General features: G+C 36.1%; 1 protein-coding gene across 1 annotated transcript in view; it reads right to left on the bottom strand.

Moving 5' to 3' along the window:
- LOC106667690 (polypeptide N-acetylgalactosaminyltransferase 2) overlaps positions 1-25719 on the bottom strand; it is an 89712-nt gene that overhangs the window by 17502 nt on the left and 46491 nt on the right. The window contains exon 3 of the mRNA XM_014395791.2: positions 7177-7278. Within this exon, the coding sequence (XP_014251277.1) occupies positions 7177-7278 (102 nt within the window). The remainder of the gene's footprint in view (positions 1-7176; positions 7279-25719) is intronic.

The following is a 25719-nucleotide window of genomic DNA, read 5'->3' on the forward strand; positions in this document are numbered from 1 at the left end:
CTCTCACACTATCCATTCACGCAAATAAATGCATTCACTCTCAACATACACCAGTGGTCAGAAAACGAGATATCTAGAAAGTACTATATAGGTACAATAAAACTACCCTTTTTCCTCCAGAAATCGGAACAGGGGACCTAAATACTCGCTGTCGTGCTCAAGCAAATTCTCGTATGAGGTGGCATTCCTAAGCGCTCTCTGTACCTTTCGTGTGTCAGCCACGTTTTCTTCTTGCATTGAGTCAACACAAGCATTTGCCAAATAACGTACAATACAGTAAATGCTACGTACGACGGGCGTTTGACCAACCGCTCGCTCTTCGACAAAATAAAAATGAAGCATCAAGCCCGCAGACACAAATTCGCACAAATTAACTGACATAACTGCTGATGAAACTATTAGTAACCATAAATTCAACTTTTTATACACAAATATCTAAATATCTTTGTACTTTCCTTTTGGTTTGAAAAGAGTTAAAACTGAAATTGTACGACCAGGCAAGTTTTTTCAAAAGAAAACCCGTATGCAAATCTCAAGCAGATTACACGTTTTCCGTTCGTGGCTAAAACATAAACCACTTAATTCTTCCATGGGCTGTAAACGAGCAAAAGCCTAACCAACGCTCTGAAAATTATTAGGTTAAAGTGAGTAAACGGTAATTAATTTTCCTTAACATACATTTCAGAATCCAAAAATCCCTTTGCTAATGCTTCAATGATTCAAAAAAGGGTTGTAAAAATCTACATCGAGTCAGAATATATTTAATTATGTAACAGGTTTGGGCTTAGAAAAGTGAAAGGTTTAACTTAAACAATTAAGTTTAGTAATGAAGAGATTAATTTTTTGATGTTTCCGCATAGAAACGAGAAGAGTCATTCATGTTTTAAAAACTTATTTCCTGATTAAAAATTTATATTTTATGTGAGAAATACTTTTCGGAAAAAATGAAGATACTGAATGCGTTACATCCGTATGTAAAGCAGGAAAACATATTACAATTATGTGATAAATGAATGTTTATGAGAAATTCATTAACATGCCAGAGGAAATTTATATTGTATCTCTCTATTATATCTCTCAATTAATCATTGTTTTTATGTCTATTGTCTCCATTGAGATGAAAAAGTTAGTGTGACGAGCGGGATTCGAACCCACGACATTCGGCTAAATACACCGCTGCTCTAACACTTGAGTTTTCGTGACTTCGATACACTCGGACACCAACATCCCATCTCAACCTACCGTTCGAATTTTCCCTCCTTTTTGCCATTTTTCATCCCAATGAAGACCTTATATAAAAAGAATAATTAATTAAAATAATCGCTATTGTCATTTATGACCTATATGGACTTATGATGAACATAGAACCATATGGAATCTTAAATAAACCCGTAAACAAAAATGTGTTTTTGTGTAGTCTTCTTGCAAACGGAATGTTTTCATTTTGAGCTAACTTTTTTTTCAGAACAGCATATTACAATTAAATTAAATCCAAATTATCATGGAATTACTGTATCACATTGTACATACCAGCTACTTGCAAAAAACCAACCAATACCCAGTATTTTATGTTATCTGGACATAAAACAGATATTTTATTTACATATCAGGATTTAGGATTATTCTCCCTCCAGAAGAATAAATGAGAATTAAATAACTTACATTTCATAAAAGAAACATGTCGGTTTGTGACATTGTATTATTAATATCGACATTTTCAGAGCAATACAAAACATTTTATGAATACATCAAATATTTCATTTAGTTCTAATCGGAAAAGCATTTGTATGATGGACTCTTTTAGAACGTAGGAGAGTGTCAGAATGATTAATGGATTAGTCTTAGTATTAGTTGATAGATTAGCCCTTTAGACTAGCACTTCCGTCTTTGAAGAGACATCTAGTTACTTTTCAAATTAAATTAAAAATTAAAGGCTTGTGTGAAGGATAATTCAATATAAGTTACCATCGATTTCATTCGAACTTTGGCTTGTCACCAGGTCAAAAGAGACGATACCGGGCAGAAAGGTTACAACATAAATCGATGTTAACTTACATTGAATTTTCCTTAACGCAAACCTTTAAGTTTCAATTTCATTAATTGGAAAAGTAACTAGATGTCTAGATGGTTGAGACTTCACCCTTCACCGGGCACCGGAAGCTCTACCTGAACTATTGTGACCAGCGTGATTGTGAACTTATCTATTTATAATCAGTATAAATATATTCAACATTGTGTATTATTTCAATTAATTCTTTTTTTTTTATGTAAGGTCTTGGTTGAGATGAAAAAGTTAGCGTCACGAGCGGGATTCGAACCCACGACCTGCGGCTCAATACGCCGCTGAGAGGTGACTGCGTACCAACTCTCCATGTCAACCTAGAACCTTTCAAATTTTTCCACTTTTTTGCCATTTTTCAATTGTGTATTCTGTGTACATAAAGTACTTCTTTCGCGAAAGTGAGGGTAATTATTTGTTAACGCCGCCAAATCATTAACAGTTTGTATTGCAGTGAATAAGATTTTATTACGATTATTGTTGATAATATGTAGGATATAATCCAAGAAAGCTTGGCATGTTTTTTTGTTGAGGTCTGCAGGAACGATGAACCGTAGTAGGTCGTTTTCGATCATCTTGGTTCGCATGATTTCGCAGGTTGGTTGATAGACGAAAATAATCGCCTAAGACTACCCATCCCAGTCTCCCTACCTATCTTCCTGTGTTTCTCATTTTTGAGCCATTTAAAAGAATAATTTTTTTTTTGGAACTGTACGGTTTTGGGTGGGAATCGATACCGGAAGATGATTGGGATAAAGGAAAAAAGGAGAAAAGAAGCCCATGAGTCGGTGAAAAAATTGCACATGTGCGATGCGCGCAAGGAACGTGGGAAAGAAGTTTTTGTTCGCGTACGTGAACGGATTTCGATTTTGAGCGCCCAGCCCTGCGGCCTTTCACCACTTTTGTCCGTCATCCTTTTGCAGCTCTTTCTTCCAGCCTTTCAACATATCCGCGATGACTGGGGATTGAAGTTTAACGAGTTTTAAGAAAAAAAAAGGGCTAATTCAGCCTTCTAAAAGGAAGGGTACAATACACCCTTAGTACCCTAAGATTTACAGAGATAAATAATGTGGGGTGATAAACCTAATATTTGATAGTTGCCTATCATCTTGGTCTGTCTATCCTTGATTCAGACGTGTTTGTTATTCAATCACTCAAGACGACGAAATCCCGAACCAATAAATATCAGAAAGGGTGGCAGACCAAGGTGATAGGGAACTATCAAGCAAATTTGTTTATTGAACCACTGTCGCGTGCCTGCGTCCGAGAATCGTTTTTCGTCTCAATTTGTATTCCTCCGTAATTTGGACTACTCGTTTTTTTCATGAAATTAAGCAGTAAATTGGTATAACTCGTGCGTGCCATAGTTCGTTTAGTTGGCAAAAGGCATTTTTCTTTAATGTTCGCAATTTGTATCGGATGGTTCTACAAGAAGAGTTCAAGCTTAACCAACATCATAGAAACGAACAGAGTAGAAGGACAACATTGTGTTTTGGGTTTTTGTTACAATATTCTCAAGAGGAACAGTGGAAAGTTTCTTATTGATTCCAAACAAAATATTGACAATCTTTGCTAAACATTTGTTTAGCCTCTATTTCGATAATAAAATTTGTTTTCTCTCCAAGTAGACATTTCACAGTTTAGTTTTACTTTAAAAGGCGCAATGAAAACGCGATTTTTATATATTTTTATTGATTTGTTATATATTATAACAACGATCTATGAAAACAAATCCCGCGGAAGACCTTCCAACTCGACTGATGCAAAGATGCCGAGGTAATTCCACATCTAACTGTGCCTAACTTGCTGGACATTGGGAATAGCAAAAAGTTGTCATGCAATAAAAATTAGTCGGACAATTTACAAAGCTCATTAGGTGGGTCACACAGGACCTAAATGAACGTAAGAGTTTGTCTGCTTGCGCAAGAGTAATGAACCTCTAAAACCGTTGGTAGTCGTCTGGCCACCTGGATATGGGCTGGAGGGCAACGGAAGTGCAGACGATGCGATGAAAACTGGGATCGCCCTCCAGACCGAACCACCGCGACCTCTGACGCTGTACGCGCAGTAAAGAACGCAATAAAAGAAGGTTGACAGTCATTGGACCGGATTGTTCGAGCTCTTGCGTACCAGGAACACGACTGAGCGATGTCCCACCAATTGTCTGCAACGAGTATTTACCCATATCAGGATAGGCCATATCCGAACGATACAAAGACACCTGCTATTGGGGCAGGTGTTCCGCTTGTAGATGCGACATGGCACCCGATATAACGGCAGTTCTTGGGCATATGTGATTGTGTTGTTGGGTCCCCTGTACCGACTTTTAAGGTTAATGAAGGAGATATCCCAACTTTAGAGTGAAATTATTGTATGTAATGAACTGTATGTAATGTATGTCTGTGTGAAGGAGAAAGTGAGAGGGCCGTTGGCGAAATATTCAGTACCCAGCTCTCACAGTGCATTGGGGGCTGATATGACTCCTTTGTCGGTAACCTCCATTAAAAAATAAAAAAAGACATTTTCTTTGCGATCATAACGTGGAACGAAAATTGGATCATGCATGAAAATCTACGTTTATCAGGCTAGGTTAGATATAGATCAGCCCTCCAACACAGCCCAAAACATAACTCAACCAGAAAAACTTAACGGTGTATGGATCGTGGTATGGGTTAAAGTTAGATCGAGGAAGGAAGGATCAAAAAGGTAGCCAGAGCAGGGTAAAATTCAGTATCCTCAACCGCTTTCCATCAACTCATTCTTAAACAGATAACCTAGCAACTATGCCTTTTGACATCGAAAAAAAATTAAACCTTATTACTCAGTAACAAGATTAGCAAAACTTATTCAAAAAACAGTAAATAACATTCCTGAACAAGTTGGCACATTTAGTATATAAAAATCATAAGGTTGTTTAGTTGAACAATTTAACACAATATCACGGCTATTTGCCTACAACTATCCTGTTCTTTAGAGCTAGGTCAACCATTTTCGATGAAAGACTTTTGCAAATTAACTGGAGGAACTTGAACAGATATTTCTTTTGTAATAAACCAACACTTGTTTCTCAATATCTATTTAAAGAATCAAAATCGTTATTTTATTATATTAATCAAATTTTGGATGGGTGCAAAAACTTATTCAGTTAACTTTTTAAGCAAGTCGAATGCTTCATCCAGTGAAAGGTGATCAATAAGTTCAAAACAAGATTTGCTTTATTAATTGCTGATTAATTTGTGCTACTTTTCCTCTCTTTTTTCCTGGAGGGATCACAAGCCGAAATCAAATCTTCCTGTCGCCTAATCCAAGGTAGGTTGACTGAGGATTTCAATAGAGAGGCCATTTTCTCTACATCTCCCTTGAATATGAAACATGAAAATTCGATTTCACCCCCCCCCCATGAAAAAACGTGATAGTTCGAAAAATTGTCGGACACGGAGTGAAAGTTTTCAATCCAATTTGCGCAATCTTTTATTATTTATGTACAATTCCAATATCAACATGGACCGATAAACAAATCAGTGTAAAATGTTTATTTTAGAAAAATTGTAACAACTGGCTACTCGGCTTTCGGAAATTGTTATGAACCACCAATGGAAAGGCCACGAGATTAAAGCAGTTTATAGTAGATTTGCAGCAAGTCACGGAAAGCAACTTTCGTCGCAACTTTGACCTTACATTCCTCGCAGGCAATGCATTAAAGAAAGCCGGACGCCATTAGAGGCGTTAAAAATGAAAGTAAGAAATTTGAAGTAAAATACAATAATAACTATTTAATAATTTTAAAACAAATCTGACGAAATGGCCTAATAAAATTACTGAAACGAATTAAAATGAAATCAGTTATTACCTCGCTACCTAACAGAGAACAAAGAATGTTTTGACCTTTTAATCATCTCATTTTGAAAAGAAAGAAAATTTTTGCAAGAACTAACAACAAGCTTTCTTTACTTCGAAGTTTGAGCTTGTACATGAGACCAAAGTCCAGGCCAATGTCGATGAAGCAATACAACTTTTCTAGTTCATGATAAATTATGTCAAATACGTAGGCCGGCTGGAAAGAGCGGGAAGGTCGGAATGTAAATTGGGTTAGAAATGATTTTTCTAAAATTTTGGAAAGAGCGGATATGAAGGACTAAACGGTTTGGAGGATTAAGTTTGGTTTGTATGGTGTAAAGTAAGGTTTAAGGATAGGATTTGCAGGGAGGACGCCCCAACCTATTCCACGTGTGGAGAATAGTTACAGTGAATCAAATTTTGTCAAGCTGTAAAGCCGTGTAAAGTGAAGATGACCGAAAAAAGTTTTAATATGCCATACTTCCTTCCGGAAATTCTTTGGGGATAATACCATTAGGATTGATTGGTTAAGGGAATTTTCAATAATATGGAATAAATATTCAAACGAACTGACACAATTATAATGGCGATATCAATACAACGAAAAAGGTTAATTTTAGGATGGCACAGGTTTCTTCAGTCTGGGGGGATCCTTGGGCCGCAATAAGTCCCCGGATTACGAAAAAAAGGGGATGCTGGGTCATGCACAACCTTCTGATGTCCGACCGGTGTGTTCCCTTGCATCTGTGCCCTGCCACCCACGAACCATCTTAACCTCTTTTATTATAAAAATATAATAATAAGAAAACGGATAGGGCATGTAATAGAGAGGGAAATACGCTTGGCGGTAGAACTACTTGAAAATATGACGACCGAGAAGATAAAACGATTTTTGGACCCTTTGACGTTTTAGACAAAATGCATCACCAAATTCAACCAAATGTTTAATCTAACACGCCCAAAACTGCCCTGAGCCGATAAAAAACAAAATTAATTCGTCATCATCATTAATCGATTTCACAGCCTATATTTTAACAGCGAAGTTCAGTATTTATAATTTAGATAGACGCAATATTAAATGATTTCTTAACAAAAGAAGGTAGAAATTCATAATTATCAGTAGGTTTTGAAGAAATCCTAATATTTAACTTTATTTTTGAACCGCTTCTCAAGACTTGAACAAATTATTTATTTTTAAAGATAAATAATCGCTCCTTATAATATCTACGAAAAAAAAAACTTTTTTTGTTTAAATATTTGTAGAACGCTAAGATTCTTACCTCACTACAGTCCTGAGAAGTGTCGATCTCGCTTCGTTATGGAACGTTATAATTACACTGGTAGCTGGGAGTTTGTCCGTTTGGTACTCCTTATCTTTGCACCTGCACAAACAAAACCAAAAATGTAACTAACCATTCGAAACGATGTAGCTACTTAGCTCTATAGCTATGACACTTAAGTCTAAATAGTCTGATGAGTGTTTTGTAAGCGGTTAGTTTATTAATGTTTAGTGTGGATTTTGATCCCAGTAGGGGTCTGAACAGTACGTATCTTTTGTTATGTTCTTGTCTTATTAATCATATATGTGGGTTCCATGTAAGTCCTATGTAAGTAAAGCCCAAGGTTGCGGAATTGGTTGGATTGTGGTATTACTTTGTTGTTTATGTGCACTGGTGGGCAGGCTTGACGTTTGAGAGTAAACGTAATTTGTTGATTTTTTCCCCGTTCAAACTGATTCGCCACCGAGTGCTACCATCGGCGGCTATGAGGTTCATGTTGTTGCATTGTTTCTGTGGCTAGGCTATGATTGGAGTGTGGATAGGTTTCGGTTTCGTCCGCTCAGGTTGTGAGTCGAGTGTTTGGATGTTTAGGTAAGTCAGCAGTGTAGACTGTAGAGGATATACCTAGGATCTTTGTGGAACGCCAAGTTTGATTGGCGTGATAAGTTAAAAATCGGTGCCGATTTTAACTTTAAATCATTGATTGGAAGGATTTCAGGAATAAATAGTAGGTGTGAGAAAGGATACGTTTTAACTTGTAAAGGTGTTAAACTCCGTCATAACGACCGTAACGTCCAAAAATACGGCTGAGCAATATTGTTTGTTTCCTAGAGCCGAGGATATCGTGTCAACTGCTCTCAAAACTGATGTTTAGGAATTAAGTTTTTAGAGGTGAATATACGAATTAGTCATTTAAGGAGACGTTCAAAGATTTTTGGAAAAAATAGGGAGAAGGCATATATAAGAGGATGAGGCACAGGGGGATTTTTGTGGTTTTGGTATTGGGCTTATTAAAGATAGTTTCCACTGGATGGGGAAATAGGTTTTGTACTCTAGGAAATAGTAATGTACTCTATCGCTTTTTTGGGTAGATTTCGAAGGATTCCAGGGGTAATAAGATCGTCGCTCGGGGATTTTATTTCGGAAAAACGGAAAATCTAAGGCATACCGTGTGTGGGTTGGATGGGCTTAGTAGGTAGAGAGAGAGAAAAAGGGGTCATCATTACATGATATGAACTTAGGGTGAATTTACAACCATATCGGGATGGGAAGTAAAAACTGTGGCAATGTGCTGACACTTTCTGCGTTTGCAAACGAAATTAAAAATTAATCCGTATAGTTGCACAAGTTGCATTGGTACGGTAGGAAATCAAATAAGATGCAAATTTACCATTTCCCTGCATTTGGAAAAAACCGTTGAATTTATTACATATTCTCATTATTTATAATTATCTTCACTTGCAAATTAGTTTTATCGAAATTTAGTTAAAGTTTGATGTGAATAAGAGTTTGGAGCGTCACGAGATCAGTAGGCGCAAATCGTTGCCTTGGGCTACTCTAGTGCTTTCAGAACAAGAAATTTAATAATAGCTGTTGTTAAGAAGGGCAAATATTTCTACTTGCTTACGTTTAATTATGAACCTGTTTACCAAGATAATTCGTGCTATGGTAATCATGGATTGAAATGTTCACTATAAATAGTAAAATGGAAGTAGTTTTGGGGAATCCAGAACACGAGAGGTGGTGCATTGTATTCCGAATTATGATAATTTTAAATTTAGTTATGTGCAGATACACATAAACAACTGTCCTATATTTTAAAATAAATCTGGGATAACGTGATGAATGTTGTTTAAATGGGTACTGAGGATAACCTTGGTATAGTGGCAAATGCAAAAGTATAACTTACAATAAATTTGGTAACTGGAATTAATCCAAAAATCCAATTATTAATAAGCCTGTAATACTTAACTTGTTATTTGAATATATGAAACGCACAGCGAGACTATTCGCACTTCGGGACAGATCAATCAACTTTGCAATGGTAAAGAAAACCTTGAAATTATTTTAAAACTGGAAGGCCATAAAATTAAAGTGATAATTTTATTTATAATTAAGTGCAATACAGTGGGTGTTAAACAAACAAGATTTAATATTTTAGTTAGTGTTGAAGAGAGAAAACCTGCGAGATCAGCCGGGCCCATATCTCTGCGAAAGTGTTAATAATCACCTGACAAATTTTAAATCGGATGTCAGATAAGACGGTTAGCCAAATTTAACACGATGACACGTATTGTTCGTTGAAAAGGTGAAACGCTTTCAGTAATATAACGCGACAAAATAGCTTGCCATGATTGACCATGATCAAAAATTAATTTTAAATTACCTTCCGATCAAAAGACTTTTAACGTCAATGTAATAATTTCTCTAATAAAACTACTTTTTTCTGTGTAATTTTTCTTTTACGCCTTAACGGTTGCAGAAGTTATTACAACAAAGAAAAACGCTTACAAGGAGTTGCCGATTCCCGGCCGTTACACGCAGGTGTGACCACGGTTTCATCACAGGGAATACAAAACACCCCCTGAGAGGCGATTTGTGCCAAAGATTCCCCCTGGACGAACCATTTATGTTTTTACACTTTGTTCAAACGTTTGTATATAGTTATATTTGACTAGTGACCTGGAAGTCTGAGAGTTCTCTGTTCTCTAGTTCGGATGTGTTTAGTTTGGCAATCTAGTTAGGCACATCTCTAAATTTCTTCCATATAAGTAACGTACCAGTGACCTTTATTGCGTAAAAAAATTAAACCAGTCACACCTTTCAATGAAATTAGAATGTGTCCTAATTTAGTAGAGCCTAATCATTTAAATTTATTTAAATGATACCTTCATAATTTCACCGAAATCAGATTTTTAGATTTGTTTTATTTGTAATAAATTTACGTAGAACACAATCCTTTAAGTTTCAGGGGAAGTAGCAGGGAACTATTACATCCCGTTACAATAATTGATCTATTTGATCCCTAGTCTAAATATAGACGTTTTAACAATATTGTGCTCGTGGAAAATTACAAAAAAAACCGGCAAAAATAGGATATTAGCAAAATGAAATCAGGTACATACTGAATTGAGTAGCTTTCGCGATGTCACAGGAGTAAATGATATGTGTAAATATAATAACAACATAAAATATAACAGTAACTTGGCATAATAAATAGGATAATCAATTTAAGTTTAATCAAATCAAATAAATAAGTAAATAAATAACTAATAAGATAAATACATTAATAAATTAAAAGATTAATAATCAAACAAATATGCAACGTATGTACATTTATATACACGTTCGTATACATAATACAAGATTGCTGTGTGCATACATGCACACGCATATACATATTTAGCCTGATTATTAGTTTAATATATGTTTTATTCTCCTGTGCTTCCAAATGGTATTCCTAGGGTAAAAATTTCTTGGCATGTAGGATTTCCGTGATCAATCAGTTTATTGAAAAAGTTTTCAGTGAGCTTCGTGGTATATCAATCTCACGTTTGTAATCTCATGGAGGAGGCTAATTTTAGTGCGGCGGCTCGAAAGCGTTACCAACCTCAGAAATTTTGTATGGCACTCTAACTTCTTCCAATTTGATCTGGAGGTGTAATTCCAAGCCGGGCAGGCGTACAGGGCTGCTTTACCACAACTTTGTAAAGGAGAGTTGTGGGACAAAAGCGGAAAGAGATACCTCGTAGCACCTTCCCTTTTTTTTATGATTTCATTCAAGTGACTAGAGAAATTGAGCTTGCTGTCCAAAATAACGCCTAAGTATTTCATTTTTTCATCCCATGGAATTTGCAAGCTGTTAACAGATACTTGGTCTCTAAAGATAGGGCGACGCATGGTAAAAAGTATGGCATCAGTTTTGGGGGAATTTATTTCGAGTTTCCACCGGTTACAGAAACGGGACACCCTATTTGCAGCTTCAGTAACTCTCCTCACAATTGTTTCTGGCCTCCAGGCCGGACAAACAGGGCAATATCGTCGGCAACAATACGATTTGACAATTTTTCAGCTTAGGGAGAGGACTGATAAATAGGAGAAAAAGGTTGGTCCTTGTATGGAACCTTGGGGCACTCCGGCGATTATAGGAAAAGGGGCAGAGTTTACATTTTTTAGGTGGACACGGAAGTGACCGGATTTTAGATAAGAAGAAAGTACTTTGACTAGATATCCTAGGATCACAGAAATCGTCGAACCTATGTAAAAAGAGATTATTGGGAGATCATAAGATGCGGTCTGGTGTGACGTAGGTTTTAGAAAAACATTTTCTTTATTGTGCCAACGTTTCGTCTTTATTGAGATCATCTTCAAACCTCAAAGTGTTTGTTTTCCGTGTAGAGAGTGCACTCATCTCACGATCTCCGAATAATCATTGGCTAACGGTCACTAAACACCACACATGTAAAAAGAGAGTTAAAATGAATTTTCATTAAAAAGACTATAAAAAGTAGACATTACTTATTGCAGGAATACGCTGGTGGAATGAGGAAGAAAACATCCTAGATGTTAGAAAGTGTTGGTCGTCTCCACTGACTGACCTATTGAGTACTCTAACTTTACAACATGGTCTGAATCCGCAATCCAGCTTGCAATTGAGTTGTGTAATGGCAAAGTTTCAACCTTTAATAACCTCGGCGAGGTAAATGCATCCGCAGAAGGTAGAACTAGGGCCAGTCTTAAGTGTGGTAACGTATGCGGAAGGTGAAAGGGGCCGTGGGGCTCTTCTTTTATTTATGAAGTTCATCCGGATAAACCGACTCCTTCACTCTCGCCGTGTCACTTTCACGGCGAAAACTCGCCCGTTTTCGAACAGTAACAAACCCCGGTGATTTGGAACATTAAAACGATAACAGCTTATGGAAATTCATTTATTATTTAATACTGTTTGATTCATTTAAATCCTGTCTACTTTCTTTTCCTTCCTACGTAATCGTATAATTACGTTTAGCATCTGGTCAGGAAGATAAACGTTTTTCTTACATTTCCTACAGAAACATCCATTAGAAAAAATGATTCCTTATTACTTACAAGCAGTCTAAAGGAGGCAAATCCACAACTGAAAATGCCAAATGACGAATCAAGCGACTGACACATCAAGAACCAGCATGACTGACCAGGATGATAAGATATTTAAACTGCTTTAGTTTAATATAATATACCCAGAGGCAAAAAGTGGCCATCTTAATGTTTTTTAGCAAATACATGCAATCGTTATAATTTTTATTTTTTGTCGTTTACTGGATATTTTTAACGAAAAATATAATATAGCTTATAACTAAATAAATAAAAAAAATTAAACTAAAGTAAAACAATTTTACCAAATTTCCTTCTCTTGCGTCTCACGCATCGATTTTATGAGGTTTCGAATGTAGTGCTGTGGAATATATTCGTACTCCTCCAACAGCGCCATTCTTATTCCTTCAAATTCTCTGGCAACATGCGACTTTTTACCCTCTTTGACAACTCCCAAAGGTGCTCGTTAGGATTTAAATTAACTACATGCTGCCATACCAAATTTTGAGTTGAAGCCCGTTTCAAGTAGTCACCAACTATCCTAGTTGTGTGGGGCCTTGCAGTGTATGCATAAAAATAAAACCATCGCCAATTAGTGGCATGTAAGAGGCAACTTCTTCTGATAACACATCTTCAATGTATCGCGCAGCTGTTAGGGAACCCGTGATGAAAATGAAGTTTGTGCTACCTTCCATAGAAATGTCTGTCCAAACTGTAACACCACCACCTCCATCGCTTCTCGGGAATGAAAATGTTGCGGTGATATATCGCTCCCCAGTTCTTCTCCAAACCCTCTCTCAGTCGTTAGAAAATCTAAAAACCTTGACTCATCCGAAATCGACATTTTAGCCCAATCTTGCTAAGACCAATTGATATGATTCTTGCGAAAGGTAACCAAGATATTCTGTGCTTTGGCACAAGTTCTGGATCAGAGGGAGGCCTTTTCGCACGTAATCCACTTTTGAAAGTCTTCGCCTTTCAGTGCGTAAACTGACAGAAACATTTCTCACTTCTTCAAGTTGTTGCTTGGCAACGGCGGTAGAATGTCGACTACGAAGTACATTCAGAACAATAAAACGATCATCTCTCTGAGATGTGACACGATAGCGACATACGGCCTTCTTGAATAACCTTCAGTATCATGACAACGATGGAAGACCCTTCGCACAGTTGTTCTAGGAATGTTAAGCACCCACGTGGGTGTAACTTCTTCCAAATTATCAGAGAAAGATAGGAGAGAGAGAGAGAGAGAGAGAGAGAGAGAGAGAGAGAAAAATTTTGGGAAGGAAAATAGATAGATAAATAAACAGATAGAGAGAGAGAGAGAGAGGAGAGAGGAGAGAGGAGAGAGGAGAGAGAGAGAGAGAGAGAGAGAGAGAACAATCGAGAGATCTGTATAAATAGAAAGGCAGACATAGGCAGAAAGAACGAAGGTGCGTGTGGGTGAGACAGAGTTGTGTGTGTGTATTAGTACTCAAAAATAGATTAACTTTGCTTTGCATTAATTTATTAATTTAAACAAAAGCTGAGATTGATCGTGAGTCAAAATTTGATAAGTGTATTTAATTTATTAATTTGTGTATTTAAATAAACACTTAACATAATCATTTTGCCCGAAAAATTTAGTTGTAACCTGAATTACCTTAATTGTTGATATTTTCAACTAAGTTTTAAAAAAAGACTAAACCACCAACAAATTTGATAGGATGAATAAACACTGAGTTTTTATTATTTTTACACAGTGTGGATGAGATGAAAAATTAGTGTCGAGAGCGGGACACGAACCCACGACATCAGGATGAACTGGCGTTTTAGTTTATTTTTTATTTAAAAAACATTGATATTTTCATTAACACGTTAACCTTTAATATTTTGTTTTCTTATTATCATTATTCGTTATAATGTCTGTTTATATACCCACAGAAGCAACTATCAAAAATTCGATTTAGTTACACTCTTTAAGCTGAATATATTAACAATCTGTCCCGGCTTACATAAAAATCTGCAAATCTGCTTCTGAGCTTTTTTTGTAATTATTTTATAATATAGCAGTGTTAACATAATTGTTAAATTTTGTGAAATAGTTTTTCGGTATTATTTATATAAAATTTGACAGGAATGCTGATAATGCTTCATAGAGGATAAATTCTGACAGCGCTTTTTTTATCCGACCCAAGTGCATTTCGTGTCCGCCTGGAAATCACGAGGAGTCGTGACGTCTAGTGAAGATCATTTGGTACAGATCCTTGCATGTCTGTTGCATGAATTACGTGCTTTCCCTTTAGTTGTGACAGAGTTTATCTATCAACTTAGACAAGAATACGGCGTTTCTTTATTTCCAACCGTTTTCCCGCATGAATGTTTATATAATTTCGCTTCAGCGGGAGTTTTCAATTTGTTTATGATCGCGGTCCGTTTATATATATTTCCACCACATATTAGACACTTCAGTATCCATGACGCCTACAACGGACAAGTAGTCAAGAAGAAATATCATAACGGTCATGTTTATTATTCTGAAGGTTTTACTGTGCAATAAAATACCATGAACTGGAGAATCTCGGCCAAACGTTGCCTGTTCACTGGGTACCCTGACACAAGTATGGAGAGTACGTAAAAGGCGGCTAAGGCCGAGAGGTTCTCCGACGCTAAAACTTTAATAAAAGCATGACGAAGATAGCAGGGTCGGTTCGCCGGGTTAGCACAAAAGCTTTCACTTATCAAGAGCACTGTTGATAGGTGGCCCCGGAGATCTGACTCGTATCAGATGATTCACCTCACCCGATTAAGGATAGGCCAAGCGAGGTTAACACACAGAAATTTACTTTTGAGCCAAAGGCCGAGTATGTGTCGAGAAAGGTTGCTCGATGTGTCCCACCTAAGTGACGGTGTAGGAATGCCACCCGATGTGAGAATCGTACTAGAGCAGGCAGGAAATAACTGGGTCCATTGTTCTCATTTTTGGAAGAAACGTGGTTGTTTTATTGTATGTAGTGCTGATAGTGTTGTGTACCTACCGTGTGTCGTTAATGAATGTATTTATTGTCGTGAATGTAGAGTGTAATAGGTCTGATGGCGGAATACTACTTTCCTATCGTGTTTCATAATAGGTGTAAAGGGTAATGGAGGAATATCAAGTATCACCACCCTACTTGAGTGAATGGTATATAAGAATTTATTTAAGAATGTGAGAGAGTGTGAATGTGTTTGGATATAGAAACTGCATGCGTTGGGTGCTGAATTGACCTCGTGGCTGGACGCATAAGAATTGATGCCAACACCCGAGGTAGGTGATTCTCGAGGTCTGCCGATAATTATTGTAAATTACAATAATTGGAATTGCCTGTGGAGTGCGAGAAGCGATATGCTCAATTCTGCACATGTGTGTATATATCTACATAAATCCAAATCCAAATTAATACGTTTGACAGGAAAATAACATTTGTAGAGAGCACGAGTTGATTAATGTTTTTAATAATATTGTTAGAAGTGGCTTAAGTATCGTCTAATCTAGACATGAGCCAGATAAGGCGTACAAACGATTTATAACGTAAATGAATGATGCCAAGCCCAAGATCTAGATGCCTTAAACTCTCTAGAAAATAATAAAAAGTGATACTTAGTGGACTCTTGTACTACCCATAAAGTCGAAATTATCATTCTACTTTATTTCATAAAATATTATTACTCACTAATACTATAAACATATTTTAGGTTAAACAGAAAATCCGAGATCTAATTAAAAAAAATATATTTACATAAAAGTAAAGCAGTATTTACATAGAAGAAATGATAGAAAAGTAAAATTATAATTTTTTTTTCTTCACGTATCAATCGTTAGTTTCCTTATGTTTTGTTTTCCCGCGTTCAAAACATTTGAAAACCAACTTTTTTTTGAAGAGGGGTGATCGTTCCTCTCTAAGTCGAATCAGATAAAATCGAAATTCCCGTAGTTTTTCTTTTACTTTTTTTTGCGAAGACGTCGATGAGACACGATCGTAACTGCTTTTCCACAGAGAAGTTTCCGGATCACGAAGTAGGAGGAGAGAAGAGGATCAGGCCGATCAGATAGCACGGCTGGGAAAAGGGACTTTCCAATCAGGTTCGCATAACCGACAACGGTGCATAGAAGATAAACTTAAGTAAAGGGCGTAAGCGTGGGCAAGGAGAAAGAGTTTCACAAATCAGTTTATTATACGTTGTTATGTACATCCTTGTAAATTTAGGAGTTAACTGTACTTTCCACATCTTAAGCTTGATGTGCGCTTTAAATTTGTAGCCGAAATGATGACAACCTTAAATTTGTTCAACTTCAACGACACGACGACCTTATCATCAAAGGATGACTCGCGTTTTACGAAGAAGCTAATGAAAACTATCAGACCTTCTCGAAAAGAAATTTTCACATTCACCGTTTCAAATTTCTTCTGGTTTCTATAATTGCAAAAGTGTGTAAAGAAACAACGGTTTTTGTAATTGTGCGCAATAACATTATTTACTATTCACTGAGATCTTTGTTGAGGTTTTGTCGTTTCTGAACAGTCTCTCTGTCAGCATAGTTGCCATTTTGTTATTAATTTTTTTTGTATCTGCACATTCGGACAATAAAAGTGAAATGGTTTGTTGACATTGTCTGTATTTTGATTGTTTGTTTATCCAACTTATCACACCAAAGGAGTGAAGATGTAAATCAAGAAGTTTGCAATTCATCATACTGCAGACTTCAACAAGGATCTGAATGAACTCCCCACAAGCTGCATGGTTTGCCCAAAAGAACTTGAAAACTAAGAAATATACAAACACTAAACAAATTATAAACGCACAAGACAACAACGACCAATATATAACTTAGCATGTTCAAAACAGTGCACGGTATAAAAAGAAAACGAAGAACATAACAACCGACCTAAACACATTTCACGAACATAAACTTAACTAAAAACGAAAACCACTGAAGCTGGCAAAATGCTGAAACGCATCTGGAATACCAAACCAGCGATACTAGGCGGACCAGGATGATCATAAACGACAAACAATAGAAAATGTCACGCGAGTGGCTAAACACTAAATCTCAGTTTGATATCATCAATTTTTGTTGATCCTTGATTCAGTTATCAGACTTCACTTGGGTATTAACGCGAAACAAACGCCAAAACTGAGGATAAAGAGATTAAAAAGTTTCAATTTCGATCAAACTTTTACCTGGTATGTACAATAAAGACGCATAAGGAATAATTTGATTAACTTAAATTAATAATGCTTTATTGACTGTATACATGAATAAAATGAGAATTTTACATCAGTAACTTAAATTCAATCTGCAAAATTTAAATATGGATGAGTAACTTCATCAGAGGCAGAGGATTGTCTAAAATGCCTAAAATGAATTCATAAATAACCCTTCCCTTTGCATATCTTGATCATATCAAACGTAATTAAGGGCTTTGTTGTGTCAATAGTTGTTATAATATAATTATCAGCAGATGTAATATAATTTAATTATATAATTATAAGGTAATACCAACCCTAAATATTTAAATATTGTTTCAACCTAAGTGAGTGGCCGTGGAATGACGGTTTGATCTAAGGTGGCCATCAAAATATTTAACAAAGTGACAAAGTCACTATGATCCCGAGGAATAGATCGGAATGAAAAGACTGGTGGTTTATTGATTCGAGGGACAGGCGCCACTTAGTACATTAGAAGAGATAATTTGTCGGGCCACGCAACATAACCGGCTCGTCGAGTCGTTCTATCGTGCTTAGCATATGCCAGGCAGAACTCTTGTCTCACCTCAGCATGTCCGATCAGTGATTAGTGCGGTCAGAAAATAGCTTTCACTGGACAAGGAGCCGCAACCACCTGACCCCGACTCTCACTAGCTTTCTACCGAGAAAGACCCCGGCCGATCGGACAAAAAGGAGAGGATCCTGCGCCCGCAGGGCCGAAGGAATTTCTTTCTGCCTAGAAACTGTGCACCGTCTATGGACTTCAATATGAGAAAGGAGATTATGGAAATTCACACATAAGCATAAAAGGAGGATGAGTTCTTTTTTAAGGTAGTAACAAACAGACGGTGGAAGAAAACTGAGGTAATTCAGCTCCAAGTTTGATACAATCTAAGGCACAATTATTTTTAGCCATCAGTCCATCCGTGAACAACCATGTTCCGCCTATTCTCACGTTATTTCATTGAGATTTTTCTAAAAATGGTTGAAACCAAAAAAGTATTGTACCACCACACCAAGCACCTGCTTTATGAATCAAAATGTCAGTTTTAAGCAAAGAATTTCAATGGTGGAATAAATATTTTTACGTTGTTTTTTCGTGTCTGTCTATTAGAAAAGTAATAGCTAAACGTCTACCCGTTGAGAGTCGAGGACAAAGGGTCAAATCGGTTTATAACTTTAATATTTTCTCTTTATTATTCACATGGGCTATGCCGGGATTCGAACCGAAGTCCGCTATCGTGGTAAACACGAGTCGGACGCCCTGACCACTCGGCCACCGCGGTCCCTTGTCTGTCCATTGAGCAAAGTAATAACCATTAAAACATTGCAAGAACCAAAAAAATGTAAAAAGTAGTACTATGATGGCATGGCCAAGATGATACTATCTCCAATGATGTTCAAAGTGTAAATTCCATCAATTAAAATCTTATTTATCATTGCTTTCGTTTAACGTAGATATCAAAACGATAAAAATCAAACCATGGGCACCGAATGGTTGTTCATTACATGCTATCGCTGTTGTTGTTGGTAGTTCGATTTTCCTCTTCTTTTTAACTAGTACAAACAACTTTTCCTAAGCGTGTTTATGTATTGCCATAGTAGCTTTAAATGTCACGTAGGGCGGATCTAAAAAGGTCTGACTGCTAAAAACGCCCTTTCATCAATTCATCCGATAATGACGGTCGAGGGCGTTCGAAATTAAAGCCACTCTTTTCAGCCTTTCACCCTACTTTTCCTTTTTAATTTAACAACTGTAGACAAATTGTTAGCACATTTGATTAAAGGCGTTCATAGGGTGAATTTATCAACTTCCAATCGCGTTAATGAGATTGCGTTTCGAAATTCCCATTAGTAAAAAATATTCTGAATAGTCGCGAACAAACGCACGTCGCTAAAATAATAACATTTCTTTCCCTCTATAAACAATCTTGAGAATAGCTTGGTAAAAGAAGGCAGGCTGACCTTTTTTTTGGTATGCATGGTCCAAGGAGCTTCACCGACTTTGAACGGTTACTTTGAGTTGAATGTCGGACTATCTAAAGTGGACAGATTCCTCCACCCAACTAAAAACGGTCCAAAACACTGTGGGTGTTTCTTGAAAATGGACATGCCGAGATAGTAATACATTTCTTCAAAAGCGAAAGGGCACCATCTAACCGCATGGCGAATACAATGGCTGGATGACCTCTACCAAGTACCAAACTAGGTCACGGACTAAAAGAAAAAAAAACAGAAGAATTTATAAGGAGTTTGTTATAATCTTCTGTGAACGGAATATTTAAATGGTTAAATGCACGGAAGAAAGAGAAAGCTCATAATCATTTTATTTTCAAATATCTTCTTAAGTTTCATAGGGAAAATCCGGGAAAAAAATCTTGAAGATGGTAAAAAAATTCAGTGATAAAGTGGAAAGTTAAAAAATTTAAACTGTAGAACACTAAATATAATTAAAAAATATCTTTAAATGTGCAAAAAGTTCATCTAACTCAGCAGTTTAACAGGAGTGAAAGTACTCATCGGTCATTGAATATATTCAGTATCAGAAGTTACGACCACTTTTTTACTTACGAACACCCGGATCAAGGTATGGTCTTGAAGAAGAAAAAAAAATTAGTTGCTACTGCCAAGCTTTCGACCTATTTTAAGGCCCTCATCAGGAATAACCTTAAATATGCCTACAGATTGACATATTTAAGTTTTTACAAGACGATTTCAATTTTCCATGAAGACCGGCACTGCCAAGGACAACAGTATTGCCCAATCAATCATTGTCAATCTGTAGACATATTAAAGGTTGTTTTGCCCTGATGATGATCTTAAATAGGTCGAAAGCTTGGCACTAGCAACTAAATTTGCTTTCTTCTTCAAGACCATACCCTTGATCCAGAGTTTCGTAATTGAATATATTGAACAAAAACGTCCTAACATTTCTCTACAGTCAGGGAATTAAATAAACCATTATTTTCATAAAATGGTTAATTAAAACAGTGACCCAAGAAAGGACTTTATGAGTATGACAATAGTAGGCTATTATCGATTTTCTGGGCGAGAGTGGGTACAATATGTACTGTGATACATTGCGGTCTTCTCTGTTGTACCTTGGCTTTTTTTGATTATCCTTATAAAGTTAATTTCGATGACTTGGACAGAAGGATCTTCAGTGAGAACACAACAGAACGACAATTCTTTTAGTTTTTGCCGAGCTTTCGACGATTATATCGTCATCATCAGGGCCTATTTATTTTAGGAAAATATCGCAGTTAGAACATGTTATATCATTTAAAAAAATAAAATTACAAAAAACAATTATTTATCTTACTTTAACTCGATGAGTGTTGAAATATATCTGGAGAGCAAGAAACTTGTAACGGAAAAGCCACCTAAGTCTCATGTCTCTCCTTTGTGGTAGAAGTTAGCATTTTTATTTTTGAGTTATCTATATATAGTACAATTTAAAAAAGCTTAACAAATCTCAACTGTGGTATTCTAATGTACCCGAGGAAAAAAAGTAATTTTATTATTTATTTTAAGAAAAAGAGACGTGTACTTACAGTTATGTGTAACCGAGGTAACCTATAGGACCACGTTGTGGTTTAAAATAATTTTTTAAATTTGTATATTATATTGTTTTATTGTTTTTAATTAACTCCTTACTGTTCATTGTTTAGATACTGAGCTTGACCTAATTTTAATTAATCTTAGTATAAATGCAGTTTCTTGCTCTCCAGATATATTTCAACATTCATCGAGTTAAAGTAAGATAAATAATTGTTTTTTGTAATTTTATTTTTTTAAACGATATAACATGTTCTAACTGCGACATTTTCCTAAAAAAATAGACCCTGATGATGACGATATAATCGTCGAAAGCTCGGCCAAAACTTAAAGAATTGTAGTTTCTGTTGTGACCTTACTGAAGATCCTTTTGTTCAAGTTGTTCAACAAGCAGGTCGATACATCATCTCATCTTTAATTTCGATGATTTTCTCTGTAAGATGAGTTTGTGAATTTCGCCAGGTAGAATTAGGTGTATTCCCAGAATCGCGTGAATTACCGACGACCGAGCTACGAGAAGTGGATCAATGCTAATCATGGACGATCAAACGCGGACATTCATCATCGCGTAAATCACTCGACATGACTTGACAATGTACATTCATCGATTCATAATACAATTTATACTTTTGCCACACCTGGTCTGACAAGTTTTGTGTCAGCGGCATTTCACGTTCTCCGATTTTGGTTTTTGGTTTATTCCACAAATCATATACGAATTTATCGAAGATACCATAAACCGTTAAAAATTCATTAAACACAATGATTTACCAGAAGTGAAAGAGATATAATTTATTGAATATATTGAACAAGGAATTTGCTAACCTTTCGCTGTGGTCGAAGAATTAGAGAAACTTTATTTTCTTAAAATAGTATATTTAAAAAGTCATATCTGACAATGCTTTGTAAAATCATCATGAAACAACATAAGACTCCCATACAAATGATGCCCGAATAAATAGAAGATATTATAACCATTACAAGTCCATTTTTTTGAACTTCATTAAATACTACGATTTACCAGAAGTGAAAGCAGCTGTAGTTTATTGAATATAATGAAGGAATTTTCTAACCTTTCGCTGAGGTCGAAGAACTAGAGAAACTTTATTTTCTTAAAATAGTATATTTAAAAACACTTATATCACAATGATACAGCTTTGTAAAATCATCATGTAACAACATAAGACTTCCATAAAAAGACTTCCATACAAATGATGCCCGAATAAATAGAAGTTACTATTAAAAGAGTCCATTTTTTGAAGTCCGTTAATTACAACGATTTACCAGAAGTGAAAGTAGCTATAGTTTATTGAATTAAATGAGGAATTTGCTGACCTTTCCCTGCGGCTGTAGAACTAGGGAAACTTTATTTTCTTAAAATAGTATATTTAAAGTCATATATCACAAGGATAAAGCTTGGTAAAATCATCATGCAACAACATAAGACTTCCATACAAAAGGAAATGCAATTATATTGATCCATTCTACCGCCGCGATTATGATGGCATTGTAAAACTCAAGTTGAACATTTACATTTACATTCAAGCCCACTTTAAGTAGCAAATTGAAAAACCTATTCAGATTGCCTCATTGTTTAAATTAACGTAGGCACGAAAATAACGTTAAAGGATCGTTTTTGGATAACGTGTGGAAGTTGAGTTTCGGGTATGTCCTAGTACTCGGCATAAATCAAACTGTCAGGTCATCTAAGTACCCTCGAGGGACTGTCCTACAACGTCTAGGAAATATCGCCCAAAATTATACAGTTTAAATCCGTCATCTTAAGAGGGAATTCCCGTTTAATTTTAAATTTTAATCGTTATCGGCGGATTTCGCACATACGTTGTGCTAAATCGCAAGATTCGCCAGAACGGTACAAATGATTCAAAGAGGGCTTCCCCCGAACAGAAGACGACATCCGTTCGGGCCCGATAGGCGGATATAAATTTTTACAGAGGGTGGATCTTTTATCCGGTTTGTTTTACTGCCCTGGAAACGTGCGCGTGTGCGTTCCGAATCCCTCCAGCCCATCCCAGCCCTCGGCCGTTCTCTTTATTTCGATTCCATTGTAAGATATTTATTCCGTCCGGTTACGATGGATTTAATAACGGACGATTTGCATATCGGATCCTTTTTTTATGAGTACCCCTCTCTTCTAATGACGCCGATGTAAAAGTTTTCCTCCGTAAAATACTGAAGGGCCGGAAAGCTGAGCCCTTTCAAATTTAATTCGTCTAAATGAAAATACATTACAGATTTTCCAACTGTCGTTTAATCAAGGAAACAAGTAAAGCTTGACACGGTCATCTCGTCACCATAAATAATTTTTCCAAAAGCCAAATCGATTTACACCGATGATTTTCAAAGAAGCAAAGTAGTGAAAAATAAGACTAAACTTAATATGTGCATTTAGCGCAAGTTGCTTTATCGATTATACTATTGTATTTTAAATTTTCTTTATAGCCAATAATATATTTTAATTTCAAACTTTACACTCGCAAATATTACAACTACTACAAACTATTTCACCTGTATTTTTCAGGATGAAGTTCATACAATTGAGAACTCAACTCAAATTGAGCAAATGGTACGAAACAAGAATTTCAGATAGCCAAGCAGCCATCAAAGCACTAAGTTGAAACATCGTTAGCTCAAAGATGGCGCTCAATTGCAAAACTAAACTAAACAAATTAGGTATGCAAAACAAAGTCAGCCTCTGCTAGGTTCCAGGACACGTGGGAATAGAGGGCAACGACGGACACTCTTGCAAGGAAAGGGGCTGCTATACCTCTGACAATCCCTAAACCCTGGGATTCACATTATCAATGAGTACCTTAGACAAAAGGACAAAATTAAAATGAGGAAACAGTGTTATTCACTCATTTGACACAAACAATCGAGGAAACTTCTAGCGAATTTTGGAAGGACAGAAACAACAGAATTCATCAAAGGAAGCAAGGAAAACTTACACTCCTGATGGTATTCTTAACAAGACTCTGCAGATTTAATGACTAACTGAAGAAGATTGGTATAACCCAACACGTACAGATTCTGGAAAAAAGGAGAAGAGACACCAAACACCTACTAAAAAAACTGTGGCACCGCAATAAGAAGTGTTTTGGGATGTGCAATGTAACATTAGAAGCAATTCACCCACTGAAACCGGCCCAAGGTTCTCGATGAACTAGGACTTACCGGTATGTATGCTATAAGTACAGAAGCTCTCAAAGGGCGCGGTACTCTATTTCACTCGCAGAGCTTTTTCCGCTTCTATTCAATGGTCCAAGTCAGTAATAAACGTTTAAGGGACACGTCTGACAAATCTGAAATCAGACTCATGAGTGAAGATGCCGTCTGAAAGACCAAAAGGAGCGAAATTATACGGACGATCGAACTACCAAAGCCCATCACCCCATATATCTCAACCACGTATCTCATTATTTATAGATAAATGTTTCTGAAATATCAATTTAATTTTCCCTTGCAAATTGAGACTGTTTATTGTTCAAATTTTGACATTAAACCGGTCTTTGTTTTATTTAAAATAACTAGATGTATATATATATGTATATGTATATATATATATATATAAAGTGGAAGGTTTATGGGCCGAAAAACAGCTGAGGTCATCGCCGGTCCTCCGCGTGTATTCCTTCTCTTTCCTGTCTTTCTTGCGTACTTTGTATTGAACTGCAGCCATTTGAGCATCTCGATCTGGTAACTAGATGTAATATAAATTATTTCTTCCTTTGTGTAACAGAAGAGAACGCCCAAGAAGAAAGGAATATTTTCTTACAGATCCCACCATTTTCATAAATTGTCTGGTGGTTTCTAGGTTAATATGAAGTCAAAGACAGAAAGAAAAACATGTATGTAGAAGACTTGATGAATTTCTCCATTTAAATTTATACAGTACAAATTAAATCCATTATATTTAGTGGTCTATTGACCAAATTACTTCTTTCAATTAATTAATCTTTTCATGTAAGGTTTCGGTTGAAATGAAAAAGTTAGTGTCACGAGCGGGATTCGAACCCACGACCTTCGGCTTGGGATTCGGCCTTCGGATCGAATCCCGCTCAAGGCACTAACTTTTTCATTACAATCAAAACCTTAAATAAAAAGATTAATTAATAGAAAGTACGAACTAATTTTAACATTAGAAGCTAAAAAATAATTATTCTGATTAATTTATAAACATACATATATAGCGAGATTGTAAGTATTTCCAATTTTTCACTTTTTCCTTCTTAGGTATTGATCAATAAATAACATCGGCTCGTTGGACGTTTAGACGGGATTAGAGAGGATTCTTGACTGTTGAGTAACCAGCTTATTTCGTTATGTCATGATTGACTTTTTGGTAACTTAAAGAACAATACCATGTACAACTTTGTAAATAATAAATGGAGAAAGTCTTAAAACTTTAACAAAAGGTCTAATCTCTTTTAGAAGAGAAAAGTTAAGAAAATAAACTTTGCTCAAAAGTAGTTTTGATCGAAAATAAATGATGTATTATGGCTTAAAACTTAAAAAGTAGAATTAATAAGTTAATCGCAAGTATTTATTTATTTATTTAAAACTATCTTCTTGTAGATATGATGAAGGTGGGATGGAGGAAATAGATTCATTTTTTGTGAATGATTTGTTGTTTACAAAACAGTCATAAAGAACAAATTTGTG

Source organism: Cimex lectularius, unplaced genomic scaffold (genome assembly GCF_000648675.2).
Source record: "Cimex lectularius strain Harlan isolate CLEC.00 unplaced genomic scaffold, Clec_2.1 scaffold200, whole genome shotgun sequence".
NCBI classification, from domain to species: domain Eukaryota; kingdom Metazoa; phylum Arthropoda; class Insecta; order Hemiptera; family Cimicidae; genus Cimex; species Cimex lectularius.